At 35.2% G+C, this 17,040-nt stretch overlaps 1 protein-coding gene across 1 annotated transcript in view; it reads left to right on the top strand.

The window, feature by feature from the left end:
• Nucleotides 1-5,210: 5,210 nt before the first annotated feature.
• Nucleotides 5,211-17,040, top strand: part of astn1 (astrotactin 1) — a 239,111-nt gene continuing 227,281 nt past the window's right edge. Inside the window, 1 exon segment of the mRNA XM_051870300.1 lies at nt 5,211-5,835. Within this exon segment, the coding sequence (XP_051726260.1) occupies nt 5,544-5,835 (292 nt within the window). The 5' untranslated portion in view covers nt 5,211-5,543.

Here is a 17,040-nt window from a genome sequence, read left to right as displayed (position 1 = left end):
AAAAATACCAAACACTTTACAAAATATTAATCTACAATGAGCATTCACATAACATCTGCTCTCGCGTCAACACAACACGTATGCGTTGTGGTACTCTCATGAATGCATGTTTACGATTAAAGGGTTAGTTCACCCAAAAATGAAAATTCTGTCATTAATTACTCACCCTCATGTCGTTCCACACCCGTAAGACCTTCGTTCATCTTCGGAACACAGATTAAGATATTTTTGATGAAATCTGAGAGCAATTTAATTACCACTGTCAAGACCCAGAAAGGTAGTAAAGTGTGTGTTTACTACGTCAACTGCGTAGGAGACTGACATAGAAGAGAAGAAATTGTTGAATAAAATTGTTTTATTTTGTTTTGTTACAAAAAGTATTCTCGTTGCTTCATAATATTAAGGTTGAACCATTGTAGTGACTTGGACTATTTTAATGATGTCTTTACTACCTTTCTGGGCCTTGAATGTGGTAATTAAATTGCTGTCTATGGAGGGGTCAGAGAGCTCTCGGATTTCATCAAATATATTGATTAAAAAAGATGAACAAAGGTCTTACGGGTTTGGAACGACATGAGGGTGAGTAATTAATGACAGAATTTTAATTTTTGGGTGAACTAACCCTTTAATATTTTGTAAATAAAGTGTTAAAATATGTTTGCACGAACAAAGCACTCGTCGCTTCATAAAATTGAGGTTAATCCTCAGGAGTCATGTGGATTACTTTTATGATGTCTTTACTACCTTTCTGGGCCTTGAAAGTGGTCGTTGTATATTCTGTCTATGGAGGAACAGAAAGCTCTCAGATTTCATTAGAAATATCTTCATTTGTGTTCCGAAGATGAACAAAAGTCTTACAGGTTTGGAACGACATGAGGGTGAGTAATGAATGGCAGAATTTTCATTTTTGAGTGAACTAACCCTTTAAATCAGTTACACAGTATAAACCGCTTAAAACTTACCAATACTGGAACAGCAATTTCAAATCTTCACCTCTTGAATTTTACAACACCTCCATAGTTTCTTGTGTGTGCTGTCTCAGCACAATCTTATGCAGAGCTTTGTGTTTTTCACCAGCTAATTGGTTAAGGGGTAACACCTTGTACATGAGGGGAGGAAAGTCTCTCATTTTGTCAAACATCTGGCTTGTATTACTGCTTACGCATGGCTGGAAAGACACCTACCAGTAAATAAATTACCCGCCTTACAAAGTATGGTGTAGTAGAACATCTTTTAGCAGAAATGTACTATAAGGAAGATATGGAACATAGAGTTTAATGGCTGTTAACTTAAGCATAAGAGCCACTGAGCATTAAATGACCTCTTTATGGGTATTTACTAATGATTTTCATATGTGAGAATTATTTAGATATTGCTAATCTGACCAAATACGTGGTTTAATTTTCCAGCAGCACTTGAGCATAATCTTTCATTGAGTGCTATTTTTCAGTACTATTGTCTGTCCTCTATTAAAGTGCAGTCATACTGTTTGAAGATCATTTTGTGAGCTGTTCAACTCAGCGGGAAACACTTTGCAGCCGTAATTGAGAAATGGGTAGCACAAGTTTATGAAGTTCTAATTGCTTGGCTAAAAAACCCTTCCAGTTTCTTTCTTTGTGAACTTTTTAAAGAAATTTGAGGATGTGTGATAGCATGTACGTGCCTCGACAACATATGAGAAGCTTGTATTTGGCATTTTATAAGAATCTGCATAAATGTGGACAGTGTGCTGTTATACATTGTGATGTAGAGTATGATTTGTTCTTAGAAAAGAAGCTTATGTCTAATCCCTGCTTCACACCATTTTAAAAATGCAAGGACATTTTATCAAGCATAAGAACAATATGCTGGATATCCTAAGGTTGCAAATCCCTGAGTGATAATTTGTCATGTCAAATACAGTCTGCTGTTAAGCCTTACAGAAAACATGTGGAAATATTGTGTGTGGATTTTCCTTTTCTAAATCTGACAACTGGCTTGCATGAGGTTTCCATGGCTATCACAAGGGCTAATGCTATGAATGCAAACAAATTCAGAACACAGAAGCTGTAACATAGATTTCTCATGTCACAACAAGACTCTTATCTTTTGAAGGCTTAATTCACAGTATCCTGATCTTATAAAAAAACCCCACAGAACATGATTTTTCAGTATTTTTCTGCCACTATCATAAACCACAGCACATGCAGTTCAAATTTGCTTTTCGGTGTGCTCTACCAAGCAACTAGCATTATGAAATGGTGTCACTTTTTAAAAATATGTCTTGGTTGCTAGTTCCTTGAGCAGTTTAGGAAAAATTTAGAGTGGCTTGCTCAGATTGTTGCTCATATGATGCTCATTTGAAGGCCATTATATATATTGTGTTATGTTAATACCTAAAACTGTATGTAGTTGCAGCAACAGACCCTGGTCTATTCAGAGATAAAGACAATTTTTGTCTTTTTGTCATTTTTTTTTTTTTTTTTTTTTTTAAAGATTGGACTGTACTTTCACTTATGGAGGCATTCTTGTCATCTGTGTACACATTTGCCTTCCAGCATTGCCAGTAAAGGGACAAGAATTTGTGTCATGTCTAGTTAGATTCCTCAAAACATTCCTCACCTCTATTTTCTCATCTAAAATTGGAATCTAGCATCACTGATCCATTTAATCTAAACAAACAGAGAGAGAGAGAGAGAGAGAGAGCCATGAGATTAATAATAATAATAATTGTATTATCGTTATTTATATAATTTATATATAATTATATCTAAAATTAGTTATGTATATGTGTGCATATGTTATATTATATGTTATTGTAAATGAATTTGAGTGCCATTGCTGTGATATTGTCTTTTTAAAGGGTTAGTTCACCCAAAAATGAAAATTCTGTCATTAATTACTCACCCTCATTCATCTTCGGAACACAAATTAAGATATTTTTGATAAAATCTGATGACTCAGTGAGGTCTCCATTGCCAGCAAGATAATTAACACTTTCAATGCCCAGAAAGCTACTAAAGACATATTTAAAACAGTTCATGTGACTACAGTGGATCGACCTTAATACAAGAATACTTTTTGTGCGCCAAAAAAACAAAATAGCAACTTTATTCAACAATATCTAGTGATGGGCGATTTCAAAACACTGCTTCATGAAGCTTCGAAGATTTACGAATCTTTTGTTTCAAATCAGTGGTTCGGAGCGCGTATCAAACTGCCAAAGTCACGTGAACTATTGAAGTTTCGAAACACTTATGATGTAACGAAGTCTCGTTAATCACGTGATTTTGGCGCTCTGAACCACTGATTCGAAAAAAAAAGATTTGTAAAGCTTTGAAGCTTCATGAAGCAGTGTTTTGAAATCGCCCATCACTATATATTGTTGAATAAAGTTGCTATTTTTTTATTTTTTACTTTTTTTGCCTCTCAAAAATGTCGCTTTATAATTTTAAGGTTGAACCACTGTAGTCACATGAACTGTTTTAAATATGTTTTTAGTAGCTTTCTGGCCATTGAAAAAGGAAATGATCTTGCTGTCAATGCAGGCCTTACTGAGCATTGAATTTTATCAAAAATAACTTAATTTGTGTTCCGAAAATGAATGAAGGTCTTACGGGTGTGGAACGACATGAGGGTAAGTAATTAATGACTGAATTTTCATTTTTGGGTGAACTAACCCTTTAAGGGTTATTATTTTTTAATATTAATAATACACTGTAAAAAAGAATTGTTGGTTTAACTTAAAAAAGTAAGATACCTGGTTGCCTTAAAATTTTGTGTTCAATGCGACTGGTTTAATCAACAGAAACTCAAAATATGTTATCTGAACCACATTAATTATCAAAGTTGATTTGATTAAAAAAAAAATGTTGAAATAACAAATCATGATAATCTGCCATTTTAGAATGTAATAATGATGGTAACAAAGACAAATTCTCAGCAGAACAATGTGATTATTCTCTTTCGACAGTTCACTATGCCCCAGTCAGTCGTCAAGTTGTCTTTGGATCTGTGTAAACCAAAAGCAGCAATAGCTTAGGGAGTGTTGCAGAAAGAACCCTAAAAGAGAGCAGGATATCACAGCAATGGGACCACAAGTGTGTCGATAGTATCCCCCCCCCACCCCCCCCCCCCCACCCCCCCACCGCCCTCAAAGTTCAATTATTGAGCAGGTCAAAGCTGAAATGAGTACTGTGCCCTTTCATCACAAAAGTGCTTCACACTTTGCTAAAGCCTTGCTTCAGTGCTGGAATAAGCTCAAGATTACACAGGGAGATCATTCTTTGGGGCAGACTGCACTGCTTCTTTCTTTCCTCTCTTTCTTCCTTTTTTTCCCCCAGAGCTTGCAGCTGCTGTTGGCTTCAGTTCTGCTCTTCTTTCCTCAGTGGTCAGTGAACTATAAAACTTACTCTCATATTCTCTACTGACGCTCATATTTTGCATTTATCTTCAGTTTACGACAAAGAAAGTATAACACTATCCATTTCAACTAATTAAAAAAATAAATGTTTGTAAATAATGTATAATTGTTATTTAAATTGTACTACTATGAAAGCCCTGTTACTGTTTTATAGATATTTTTAACGGTTTGACATTTTACTGTAAAAGTACTTTGTTGTCTGATGTTGACACCATAAATGTAGCCTATCTTTACTTCCAAACTTTTATATTGTTTTATTTAGAGCAAAATTACATGTAATATCCTGCTAAATCTATTGTATTTGGTAAGATATCCAATAGCCCTGCTGGAAAAAGCCCCAGATTAAACCAATTTAAGGTTTAACATGGTCTGACCAGCTAAAAAGTGTCCAAACCCTCTTTAAAACCCAGCCAACGCCAGACCAGCAAACCAAATTAGACTGGTTTTATTTTTTTTTTCCTCAATAGGGAGTTTTTTACTGGCATATTTACTTTTCTTTACATTCATGACATTATCTATAAACTCATTTCAGCTGTTTAATGTTTTAGCTATTTAATGTTTTAAAATGTATATCAGAAAATAAATTATAAAAAATGTCACAAATATGCAACAGCTATAAGCTAGCATGAAAATGGTTAGCTAACGTTAAATACAGAATAAGTTCAAAAACAAAACAAAGAAAAGAGAGCGTAAGTATTTGACTTGATAAAACAGCAAACCCGAGGATATAAGGGCATTTAAATGGATAAAGCAGAAATAATAGCAAACAATAGTCTGTTTTAAAAGTGCTACAGGACTATTATATGTAGCTCTGGCTAATGGTTATCCACTGCAACAAGAAAAATCGTTTTTAATGGCTTGAGGTGAAGAAGCCCAATAACGGGCTCCGTTGCTGCGCTGTTCCGCCTCTCTCGCTGTCATCACTAAGCCGAGTCGTGTTATGATGACAACAAGAATATTTAGCCGGTGGATGGAGAATATCTGAATCTTAAACCCTGCCTTTATCGTGTATTTTCACGCAAACAGCTAGATTAGTGTGTTGCCAGCGCATTCCCCGGTCCTCCTCCTCCTCCTCCAGCTCCCAGTGTGCCGCGCTGACCGACTGCCGCAGCCTGACAACCGCTACACAGTCTCCGGCAAGATGCTACTGCCACACTCCGGTCTGCTTATCGGCGTTCTCTGGATTGTCATCTTCAATTCCGCTGGTGTGAAATGTCTGAACGGCGAAGAAGATCAGTCTCAAGACATGGAGTGCAAAATGAAAAGCGTTACGGTATCCGCTTTGCCGTTTTTGCGAGAGAACGACCTGAGCATCATGCACAGCCCGTCGGCCTCCGAGCCCAAGCTGCTATTCTCCGTCAGGAACGATTTTCCGGGCGAGATAGTCGTTGTTGACGATTTGGAAAATACGGAGCTCCCGTACTTTGTATTGGGTGAGTGCTGTTATTTATACTCAATTCAACCTCTTATTAAAGATATAGCTATAGTTGATTGTGACAACTATTGTGCCTGTAAATAGAAATATCCCTCAGGCCTAGTGCAGAAACTCAAATAGGTCAGTTCTATTATATTCTTTGTCCGGAGAAATACGCTGTAAGCTGCAGATATGTGTTATTTGCGCTATAGGAAGCATGATGCTCGTTTGGCAGGATGAAACCTATGCAAACAGATGTTTTAATGATGGACATTCGTGACATATACAGCTGTAAGCCCATAGAGACTAAGTGCTCACTGGGATACAGTCTTGTGAGAATCCCATGTGTAAACTTGTGTGAAGTTTGTGCCATAGCTTCACCTGTTGTGAACTCTGAGGAAAAACAAGCCAAGCAAACAACCACCACCACAAAACAAATTTATGCTTTGATTCATTTCCTTAGATAGATAGATATTGTTTGTTTCTTAGTTTGTTTTCATGAATATTTACACAAATGTGTCAAACAGTTTCATCTTCCAGTGTTATATTAATGTTTACAACAACATCAGAGAACAGGGAGTGTTGTAACATTTTGGTTCAACATCTGTAACTCAGTGCCTTTTATATAATATAAAGAAAGTTGAAAAATGTTGATATTCCATAATTGTTTGCTGTAAACAAGAAGAAACAGTAGTTTAGAAATATACAACTTATCACTAAATGTGCCTTCGTGTTAAGTACAAAGTGTGCAGTTGTTGCTTGCATTTGTTGACTTGGACATTGAACTAAGTTCACAATTAATTATTGTGCATTTTGATTTTTTTTTTGTGCATAAATTTTATTGTGGTAATTAGATTAACTAACACAATTTTTTTTTTTATGCCACCCGCCATGCTTTTAAACATTTTAATTAAAAAAATAAACATTTAAAAAAGCTTTTTAATTTAAAAAAGTAACTAAATAGAAATACATAATGTTTTTATTGTGTGTGTGTGTGTGTGTGTGTGTGTGTGTGTGTGTCAAATTGGGTATATAAACTGTCCCATTTTGTGGGTCTGGTAGCCTATGCTGGAAAGTGTTACTTACAACCCACTAGTTTGGTCAGCCTTTTTCTGAGAAAATAAATATAGATTGATAGACAGACCCCCTAATCTCTTGATCTCCCCAGTTCTTGTGGTGTTTTTAAAGACTAAAAACAAACTTTGTTTTGATTGCTTTAACTGTAATTTAAATAACTGGATACTGTGGGGTGAATACTGCGTGTTCAGCATTTATCATATGCAGCTAGTGTGTAAGAGGCTCTACACTGGCCGCTGTCCATGGTGCTTAACACTATGCGTGTCTGCCGCTCACTCTGAGTGGACAGTTGTATAATTCATTTTCAGCTAATCAGATATGTTGTGTGAAGTGTCTGTGGCTGTCATAGAATAGGTCTGACATTTGTGCTGGGGTTGACTGTTTATTTGGCACTGCCATAGCATTGTCAAAGATGTCATGTTGTTTCTCACTTTAGGGATGTTTGGAAAAAATGTTAGACAGGAAGTAAACATGGTGAAAAGGCAGACCTGTTTTTTTTTTTTTTTAAAGAAGAAAGAGTATTTTTCTCAATAATAGTGAATTTAAAGGTATAATGTTGGAGATTTAGTGATTGTTATGCCCTTGCATTTACATGATACACACATATACTAATTACAATATTTATTGTACTTTATATGAATAATTAATTTGTGATTTAATTTATGCTCACATTCTCTTGCAAACTTATGAAAGGTTACACCTGGGAATAGCAGAGTTTGATCTGCATACAGTGATTTTTGAATGCATGAGGACCTGCATATTTATAACTAGAAATCCTTAGAGTCTAAAAAATAGTGTCAGCATGCAGAGCTAACCAGATTTCAGTTTGTTAACAATGTTCGGATGTGACTGCATTTTTCATAGCACAAAGTTCTTAGTAGTCAGGATTTTATTACTTAGACTACAGAATTCAAATAAGCTCAGCGCTTTAGAGTGCAAAAACACTCAAAAATAGCATGCGCCGGCTCTGCAGAAACCTGCTGGTCTTTATATAGGCCAAAACTGAATTTTTTAGGTTTTTGGAAACTTAATTTTTTTTTTTTCAACCTTTATTGTAACTTTTTTTATTGTGAATGTATTGGATTTAATGTTTGAAACCACACTCAAAAAAATGATACTTTAAACTGACTCAAGTCAATTATGGACAGTGGTTCCACACAACCAACTTAGTTTTTATCAACATTAAAGGTTTATTTTTAATCCATGCAATATCCTTGTGTTGTGACAACACAACTGACTAAGGAAGAATCTATGTAAAATAGTTATGTCCAACCAACTCAATTCAATCATGGACAGTGGTTCCACATGATTGAAACAAGTGAAACCCAACAGAATCAACCATGTTAAACAAACTAGAATCAATTGTGTTCATTTAACTTGAATTAATGGTTTTAGTTGAATTATACAAATAACCCTATAATTAATGCTTCTTGTTTAGTTTTGTGATTTACATAACCTTTGTGAAGTTCTGTGTTGGCAGGTTTCATCCAGGGCAGCATTTCCCAAAAGCACTGCATTGCCACCAATGGAGCTACGATCAACTTAGGTTCACAATGCTTTTGGGAAACACAGCCCAAAACACTACCATAGCGAATACTTTGTTATAAAAGTAATTTGGATTTTTGTTAGCAGGTCCTCAACCCAAGCACAAGCTCAGCACTTCACCACAATGGTAACCCCAAAACTATTAACATAACAAGAGCTTTTAAATACCAACATAATAGAAAGTAAACATTAAAAAGTCGCTTCATTTTCTCATCTTGCTAAAAACTGCTTAAAATAACACTTTATTTCAACATTTACTCTCCCAGATCAGCCCCTTTGCAAAGCATGATGGGAAGTGAAAGTCCTGTTTGATTGAGTCCTGGTTGAGTTTACTTGATTGAAACATGTTATTTTAATATGAAAGCATCAAGTTAAGTCAAAAAGTAATCATTTCAAGTCAATTTAACATGAAGCAATTAAATTTGAACCAGAAACCTAATACAATGGTGTTGAATCAAAATAAGTTGTTTAAATAAAGTGAACAGCATCAAAAAATCATTTTATTTATGAGTGCAGTCTCAATATTCTCAAAACTCAATATTCATATTCTATGGTGTATGAGGGTCCCAGAATACAAACAGTAGAAATAGGAATGAATAATATTTATGTAATGAAGTAAGTCTTTTGTAGTTTCTGATCTGGCTTGAGATTGTGGCGGGACTGTTTGTTTCTGTCCAATGGCTGACAGGGGAAACCTGTTTGAAAACCATCATAAATTTCTTTTGGCGTCCCTTTAGCTTTAATAATTCACACACTACACCTTACCTTACTTCATAAATCTCACTCTTGCTAGAACGTCTCCTCTGTTCCTTCAGCCTCTACCTCCTCCAAAGGCTCTTTGTTTGCATAAGATTGATTGGAATGATCATGGGGAGTAATTTCAAGTCGGTGTTATAAATGTTGCCTAAGGTGTTTGCACGTCCCTCCCTTCGCTCTGTGGTCTTGTTTCCTGATTATAAATGCAGTCTTTAAAGAGCCGCCACTAGTCTTTGAACAAGCTATTTTTAATTGGATACATTAGGGTAATTGGTACAGTCTACAAATGCATTCACAAACACACACACACACACACACACACACACACACACACACACACACACACACACACACACACACTTTTACTTGCTCTTGCACGCGCACTTTTACTTAGCTTTCTAAATGAGGACAGATTTAGCTCTATTGCTTTTAATAACTTCCAGGGACAAGCTATGGGTGGGCAATGGGTTTCCCAAAAGGGAAAGTCTGTAAAATTAAAGTTTTAGTTTTAGATTGGCTTTCACATTTTTGTTTAATTGATTATTGGCTAAGAGTCACACAGAGAAGAGCCGTTGCTGAAAAGATTTTCATTCAGACGAGTGCAGGCAGTCCATTAATTCGTTTTAAAACTGCAATTTGAATACCTATCTATCTAGGTAAAAATGTTTATTTATTTATTTGCTTTAGCTGGCTTCTATTTTGTTGTAGTATTTGCTATAGGATATAATTTAACATGAATGCAGCTGAATTGACCCTTCGCCGGGAGTTTGATTGACAAGCGATCTAACCAATCATAACGGCGAATCCGCCATTTTGTCCGACAAAGCAGTCAGGAGTTAGAAGATTAACCTCGGTGGACTTGAACTTGAAAAATGGTGTGTATTTACGTCTTTTCGCGTTTGAAACAACATTCCTTCTCATGTTCATTCATGTTTATTTGATGCTATAAATGAACTAGTAAGAAGAGATGATCGGTTCACGAGCCACTTGAACTGAGGCACTACAGCAATCTGTCACGACACATTAAAGAGCCACAAAACAGTTTTTATTGTTCGAATTTTTTTTTAAAAATTACACAGTTTGAAAGCTGGGACTTTGTTTAATATTATAAGTAACCTGCTCTGTCTTGTCTGTCGACGTGTTGTCAGTGTCCTCTTTGCTCCGCCATGTATTTTTCACTCTGTTTATTTATTGTGAAGCACAGGTTTTTTTGTTAGTTTGTGATGTCATGAGTAGGGCCCTATGATTTCCGTGATGCAGAAAACGTGGACGGAATCATGGAATCCAGTCATAAAAACGGAATTTACTGTATAACGCGGAATGTCACGGAATGTGTCACATATTGAATTAATTAAAAAAAGTAGGTCAGTACACTTAAATTAAATCGTGATATAGACTAATGTCTGTGAATATTAAATCGCAAAAAGACTATTTAAATATGAATCCTGCACGTTCTGCGTGTCTCTGTGTGAATGAATGCTGCCTCACTATAGAGGAAATGATTCATGAACTTCATCTCCAGAGCTGCTTTGAGAGTCACTTCATGAGCATTTTACCATTTTGAGAAAAAATATTGTCATATATCATAAACACACAGAAACTCAAGGCAACCCGTCACAATAAAAGTTTGGTTTAACTTGAAGAAATAGTGACAGAAATATATTACTGTTGTACATTAGAAATTATGTCTCAACGTAATAATAATACCACTAATAATAATAAATTATTATTAAAAACTATTTTTTAAGGAATAATCACAATTTTTATTTCATGTTTTAATTTTAACAGTTTTTGTTTTGCAGCACCTTGTTTGACAAAAAAAAGTTTGATTTCATATGATTAAAAGATAAATTAGATTAATGTTTTATGCCTTTATTTGATTGCCAGAAAAACTAACACAGAATTTCTGAAAAAAAAAAAAAAAAAACTAAACATTTCATAGAATTTTTTTTTTTTTGATTATGATTAAATGGAAATGGAATTGGTAAAAAATAAAATGGAATTTGAGGGAAAAAATGTATTTCATAGGGCCCTAAACTTTTAATAAATTGTTGTTAAATTGTATATATTTCATTATTTCAATTAGTTAGACATGTTTTTTGAATACAAAAATTTAATTTAACCATTAAAATTGAGTGTAAAAAATGGAATCCTGAAAAATTAAATTGGAAAAAAGTTTGGAATTTGGAAAAAAAAAGAAAAAAGGAATTTGGGAAAAATAAAACGGATTTCATAGGGCCCTACATGAGTTATGATGTCACTGCTGGAATTTTATGTTTTACGGAAGCTCACCAAGACTGCATTTATTTGGTCAAAAATACAGTAAAACAGTAATATTGTGAAATATTAGCACAATTTAAAATTAATGTGTAAAATGTAATTTATTCCTGTGATGCAAAGCTGAATTTTCAGCATCATTACTCCAGTCATGATCCTGAAATCATTCTGATAAGCTGATTTACTCCTCAAGAATCATTTTCTTGTTATTATCAATGTTGAAAACGGTTGTGCTGCTTAATATTTTTGTGGAAACCATTTTTGTCAGGATTCTTTGATCTATAGGAAGTTTAAAAGAACAGCATTTAAGCCTTTACTGTCATTTTTGATGATTCTTGATGCATCCTTGCTGAATAAAAGCATTCATTTCTTTCTTTCTTTAATGTATTGCCTCTAAACTTTTAAACTTTATTATTATTATATTTTTATAAAGAAAATGGGAGATTATAATTGATTATGTTGTCTGACCTCTCCTATAGGGGCGTACTGAAGTAAAGCAAATACAATAAGATATAATGATCCATGTTTCGACCCTCTCTCTCAGCGAAATCCAGGATTTAGAGGCGAGCTTTACTGTGTGTTTGTGAAGAAGGTTCTGCGAGACAGCACAGGAAGGTTGTGTGGCAATGAATGGTTTCCATGGCAACAAGAGCTGGTGCTTAAAGGATGCCTTGAAGAGTGGTGACATTACGCTTTCACCTCAAGAGAGAAACAGCAATTCTACCCAACTACATCTGGAGAGAATCAAATGCAAATTATCTTTTAGTTTACAATCGCAAGCGTTGGCTTCGAGTCCCATCTCTGTCACAATCGATATATGTAAATTTTTTGTTTCTAACAAACAGCCTCATGGTCTTTGCACAGCGCGATTATAGTTGTCTCAGCAAATGTCTTTGTTTTGACTGAATCATAACAATTGGAAAAATTAAATTACTTGGAATCCCTTGTTGTTTATTTAACACGATTGAGCATGTAAGTACAGACATTGAAGTAGAAACATTTTACAACAAGCAAACAAGCCGATTTTGCTTTTCGTCAGAGTTCACAGTTTTCACACCGCTTGTTTAACTCTTTAGCCTTTGAGTCCCTTCAGTTTGCCTCAACAACAGCTCAACTACATGCTCAGATTATGTGGAACATCACATAGCGTTCAGGAGAAAATAGTCCATGATGACTTTGAACAAGAATAAAATCCAGGAGATACGGTGACGAATTTTGATCTGTCACTCCTTGAATTATCCCAAGGATGACACAGTGTTTTGAGTGCCTTCATATGAGAACTCATAGCAAACCTTGAGGTATTCGCAGAGGAATTGAAGATATTTATGCACACTCACGTGTTGTCAGCAGGGCCATGCACAGGACAAGCAAACAGAGTGAGCTTGGCTTCTGCAAACTTGATTTGAAGGAAAGTGCAGTTGCATTAACAGGCTGCCGGTATAATGTATGACACTCCACGTGTTGCTACCTGTGGAGAGTTCTTTGAGCAAACAGGAAAAAATAGACATCATGAATCTTCAAAGGGTTTTTTCAGTGATGTAATGACAGATGTTGAAAGGTTTAACTGGTCCGCAGGACTCTTTTGTTACTTTTCATTTTGATGCATTTTAATTACTGTTAATGGCTGTGACATTTAACTTTTATTGTTCATAATGACTTGTTTAGCACCTGGGGCTACAGTTATTATTATTTTACACAGGTTTTACTATCACTTCAGTAGTTTTAGCAGGTAAATAGATGCACCCTTTCAGCAGTTATGTGCAGCGTAGCTGGAGGGTAGCTAATGATTTGAAACCCTCAAGCAAGACAAACTTGCATGCATGCTTTTTTTGCATATAAAATTGAGCACATAGTCAATTAAATTGCCCACATTGGTAGTTATAATTCTAGAAACATTCTGCTTTCTAACATGTTGGTTTATGGTTTGGCTGTTAAGCTATAAGACATTATATAGAGGCAGGCAGCACAGTGAGAATATACTTCACTACAGCTCTGACTCATTTGACATTATTAGATGAAAAAGTTCTTCTACAGCTTTTTTTTCAAGGGGATTTTCATTGTCAGTCTCCTTTGTTCACTTAAAATAAAATGAGGTGTCTAGGTGAATCTTGATGGACTGTCTTTGTTAAGAAGTTCAATGTCAAAGCCCTTGTGTTTCTAAAATCTCTAGCAGATCCAGCAAAACTTCTGTTAGCCAAACTTATCCGTTTTAAGAAAGATTGTCTGAAATGACTAGCAAATTAATTCCCTGTCAGGCCAGGATCAGGAGATTGTTCGATCTGTGTACAATCCTCTGTTTTTATTTGTCTTCTTGAGTCTTGAAAAGTTTTTTTAAATCAAATGGGATTCTTTTTCTTCAATCTATACCTGTTGGGGACCATTTTTATTTGATACTGATATTAAATTGTTGTGGGAAAAAAGCCTTATGCGAATAATTTATGCACAAAGCATAAATTAACAAGGATTTATATTTATCATTAACAAGGATTTATAAATACTGTAACAAATGTACTGTATTGCTCATGGTTAGTTCATGTTAGTTAATACATTAACTAATGTTAATAAATGAACCTTATTGTTAAGTGTTACCGAAATCTCTTACGCTTATACCAAGACTGCATTTATTTGATAAAAAATTACATTAAAAACACTAGTGATGTGAAATAATATTAGAATTTAAAATAACTGTTTTCTATTTTAATATGTTTTTCAAATGTAATTTATTCCTGTGATGGCAAAGCTGATTTATTTATTTTTTAGATCTGTAATATCTCTCTTTTGTAATGTTATAAATGTCTTTACTGTCACTTTTGATTCATTTAATGCATCATGAAAAAATTTATTTCTTTTAATGGTAATTTAGAATGTTTTAGAGGTCAACCAGTTAATTTTTACAGTGGATAATGGTCATTTGTGACCCTGGACCACAAAACCAGTCACAAGGGTCAATTTATTGAAATTGAGATGTATGCATGGATCTGAAAGCTCAATAAATAGCTTTCCATTGATGTATGTTTTGTTAGAATAGGACAATATTTGGCCGAGATACAACCATTTGAAAATCTGGAATCTGATGGTGCAAAAAAATCAAAATATTGAGAAAATTGCCTTTAAAGTTGTCCAGATTAAGTCCTTAGCAATGCATATCCTCTGACAAAAATACATTTTTAATATATTTTACGGTAGGAAATTTACAAAATGTCTTCATGGAACATGATCTTTACTTAATATCCTAATGATTTTTGGCATAAAAGAAAAATCTATTTGTAGCAATGTTGGCTATTGCTACAAATAGACCTGTGCGACTTACAACTGGTTTTGTGGTCCAGGGTCACATTTATGATGACCATTAGAAGTAGAGCCCCTCTTTGTTGTAGAGTATCTGTTTTTCTGGCTTAATTCATAGTCTAAATTACATACCAACATACCAGCTTCATTACCCATGCTTTACTTGTGGGACTTTAGAACAATAAAAAAACCCCTATAAAACATCTAACAGCATAGCCAACTGTCTGTTCTGCTTGTATTGATCTCAAATGTCAGAGGTAGATTTGAAGTGTAAAATGTACCTAGTGTGGAAGAAGGAGGGTGACCCACACAGGGATCACTAATGGACACTTCCCGCTTCCACTCAGTGGGCACTTGAGCTGAGTGTGTTTTTCCCTTTCCTTTACAAGCCACAGTTCATCATCTTCTCAATCTGCCACAATCTTCACTTGTCGACCTTGACATCTTTCCCTTATTCACACAACTTTGAAGAATCCATGAATGTTATTCAAGTCAAAAACTATGCAAACTTCTCTGCTTTCAAGGAGATAATCAAGAAGAATGGGCTGCTTATGTTAGCTCGTTTGCATAAACTTGGACTAAAAGCTTACTAATGAACAGTCTCTCTTATTTTCCTCAAATAAGAGAGTGAGACTTCATGATAAATGAAGCTTGAAATTCTAAAGATTAGAGGGTTTTGTTCTTGACATTGTGTTTTTTCACATTGAATCTGTCATGTGTATTATAGGGTTTGTTCACCCAAAAATGAAAATTCTGTCATTAATTACTCACCCTCATGTCGTTCCACACCCGTAAGACCTTCGTTCATCTTTGGAACACAAAGTGGTTCAGAGCATGTATCAAACTGCCAAAGTCACGCCCCCCTGTGGAGAACCATTGCCTCGTTCACTGAAATCATGTGACTTTGGCAGTTTGATACGCGCTCCGAACCACTGATTTGAAACAAAAGATTTGTAAAGCTTCAAAGCTTCATGAAGCAGTGTTTTGAAATCACCCATCACTAGATATTGTTGAATAAAATTGTTATTTTGTTTTTTTGGCACACAAAAAGTATTCTCGTCGCTTCATAACATTAAGGTTGAACCACTGTAGTCACATGAACCATTTTAAATATAATTAAATATTTCTGGGCATCTGAAAGTGTTAATTATCTTGCTGTCAATGGACGTCTCACTGAGCCATCGGATTTCATCAAAAATATCTTAATTTGTGTTCTGAAGATGAACAAAGGTCTTACAGGTGTGGAACGACATGAGGGTGAGTAATTAATGACAGAATACCCTAACCCTTTAACTGAAATGCAGAACCAAAACTCTGATAACGACTTATAAGAAGATGTTGTATTGTTTTGCAATGTTTCTGAAGTCTCCTGGAGTGGTATTAAAGAAAGATGACAATATCTATCTATCTATCTGTCCATCCGTCCGTCCGTCCATCCATCCATCCATCCATCCATCCATCCATCCACATGAATTTCTCTATTACAAAACAGAAGTTTTTAAATTGGGTTCTTGTGGATTGCTTTTAACTTGCCAAAAGTTAAATGGTTTAATGATTAGAAGCTTCACACAAGATGGAGCGGCACGTAAGGACACTTGGGGAAGTACAGCTGTACATCATATTTTTGATGGAACATTACATTTCAACGGCTGTACATGATGAGATGAGCTGTAACTGTAATTGAAAATTGTGCTAGTAAGAGCTTAGTAAGAACTTTTGAGTGACACTAGCTCTTGGCTCTGTGGGAGTGACCCTATTCAATGCCAAACTGGGAACAAGGTGTCTCCTCTATCACTTTCCAAGAGAACACCCTCAAATGTGCTCATTTACAGTAATACTTTCCTCACAGTGATCCTGTGCTCTTAAAAAAGGATACGAGCCTGTATTTCCACATGCTACACGTTCCCTGCCTCCATTTCCATCTCTTTCCCCTTCAGCCGCTTGGATAGCAGACCAAAGAAACATTCTATATAGGTTTCAGGCTTTTTTTTGCCACTGCTCTGCTACTTGTGGAGAGCCCAGGCTAATGAGATGACACAGACGCTGCACTTGTCTGTTCATGACAGGAGCTGAGATAGAATAGATGGGCTTATGGTGCAGGTAATGGGCATTTCAGCAACACAATGGTACGATGAGGTCATTCAGCCACATGATAAACAGCCACAAATGATGTGTTGTGTTGATAAAAAAAAAAAAAAAAAATAATAATAATAATACAAAAAAAAAAAAAAAACACCATTGACAAAAGAAGAAACGCGTCCAAAAACAAAAACAAAAACAC

Source organism: Ctenopharyngodon idella, chromosome 2 (assembly GCF_019924925.1).
Source record: "Ctenopharyngodon idella isolate HZGC_01 chromosome 2, HZGC01, whole genome shotgun sequence".
Lineage (NCBI taxonomy): Eukaryota > Metazoa > Chordata > Actinopteri > Cypriniformes > Xenocyprididae > Ctenopharyngodon > Ctenopharyngodon idella.
Note: the sequence above shows the minus strand (reverse complement) of the source record. Positions and strands in the feature narration are given on the sequence as shown.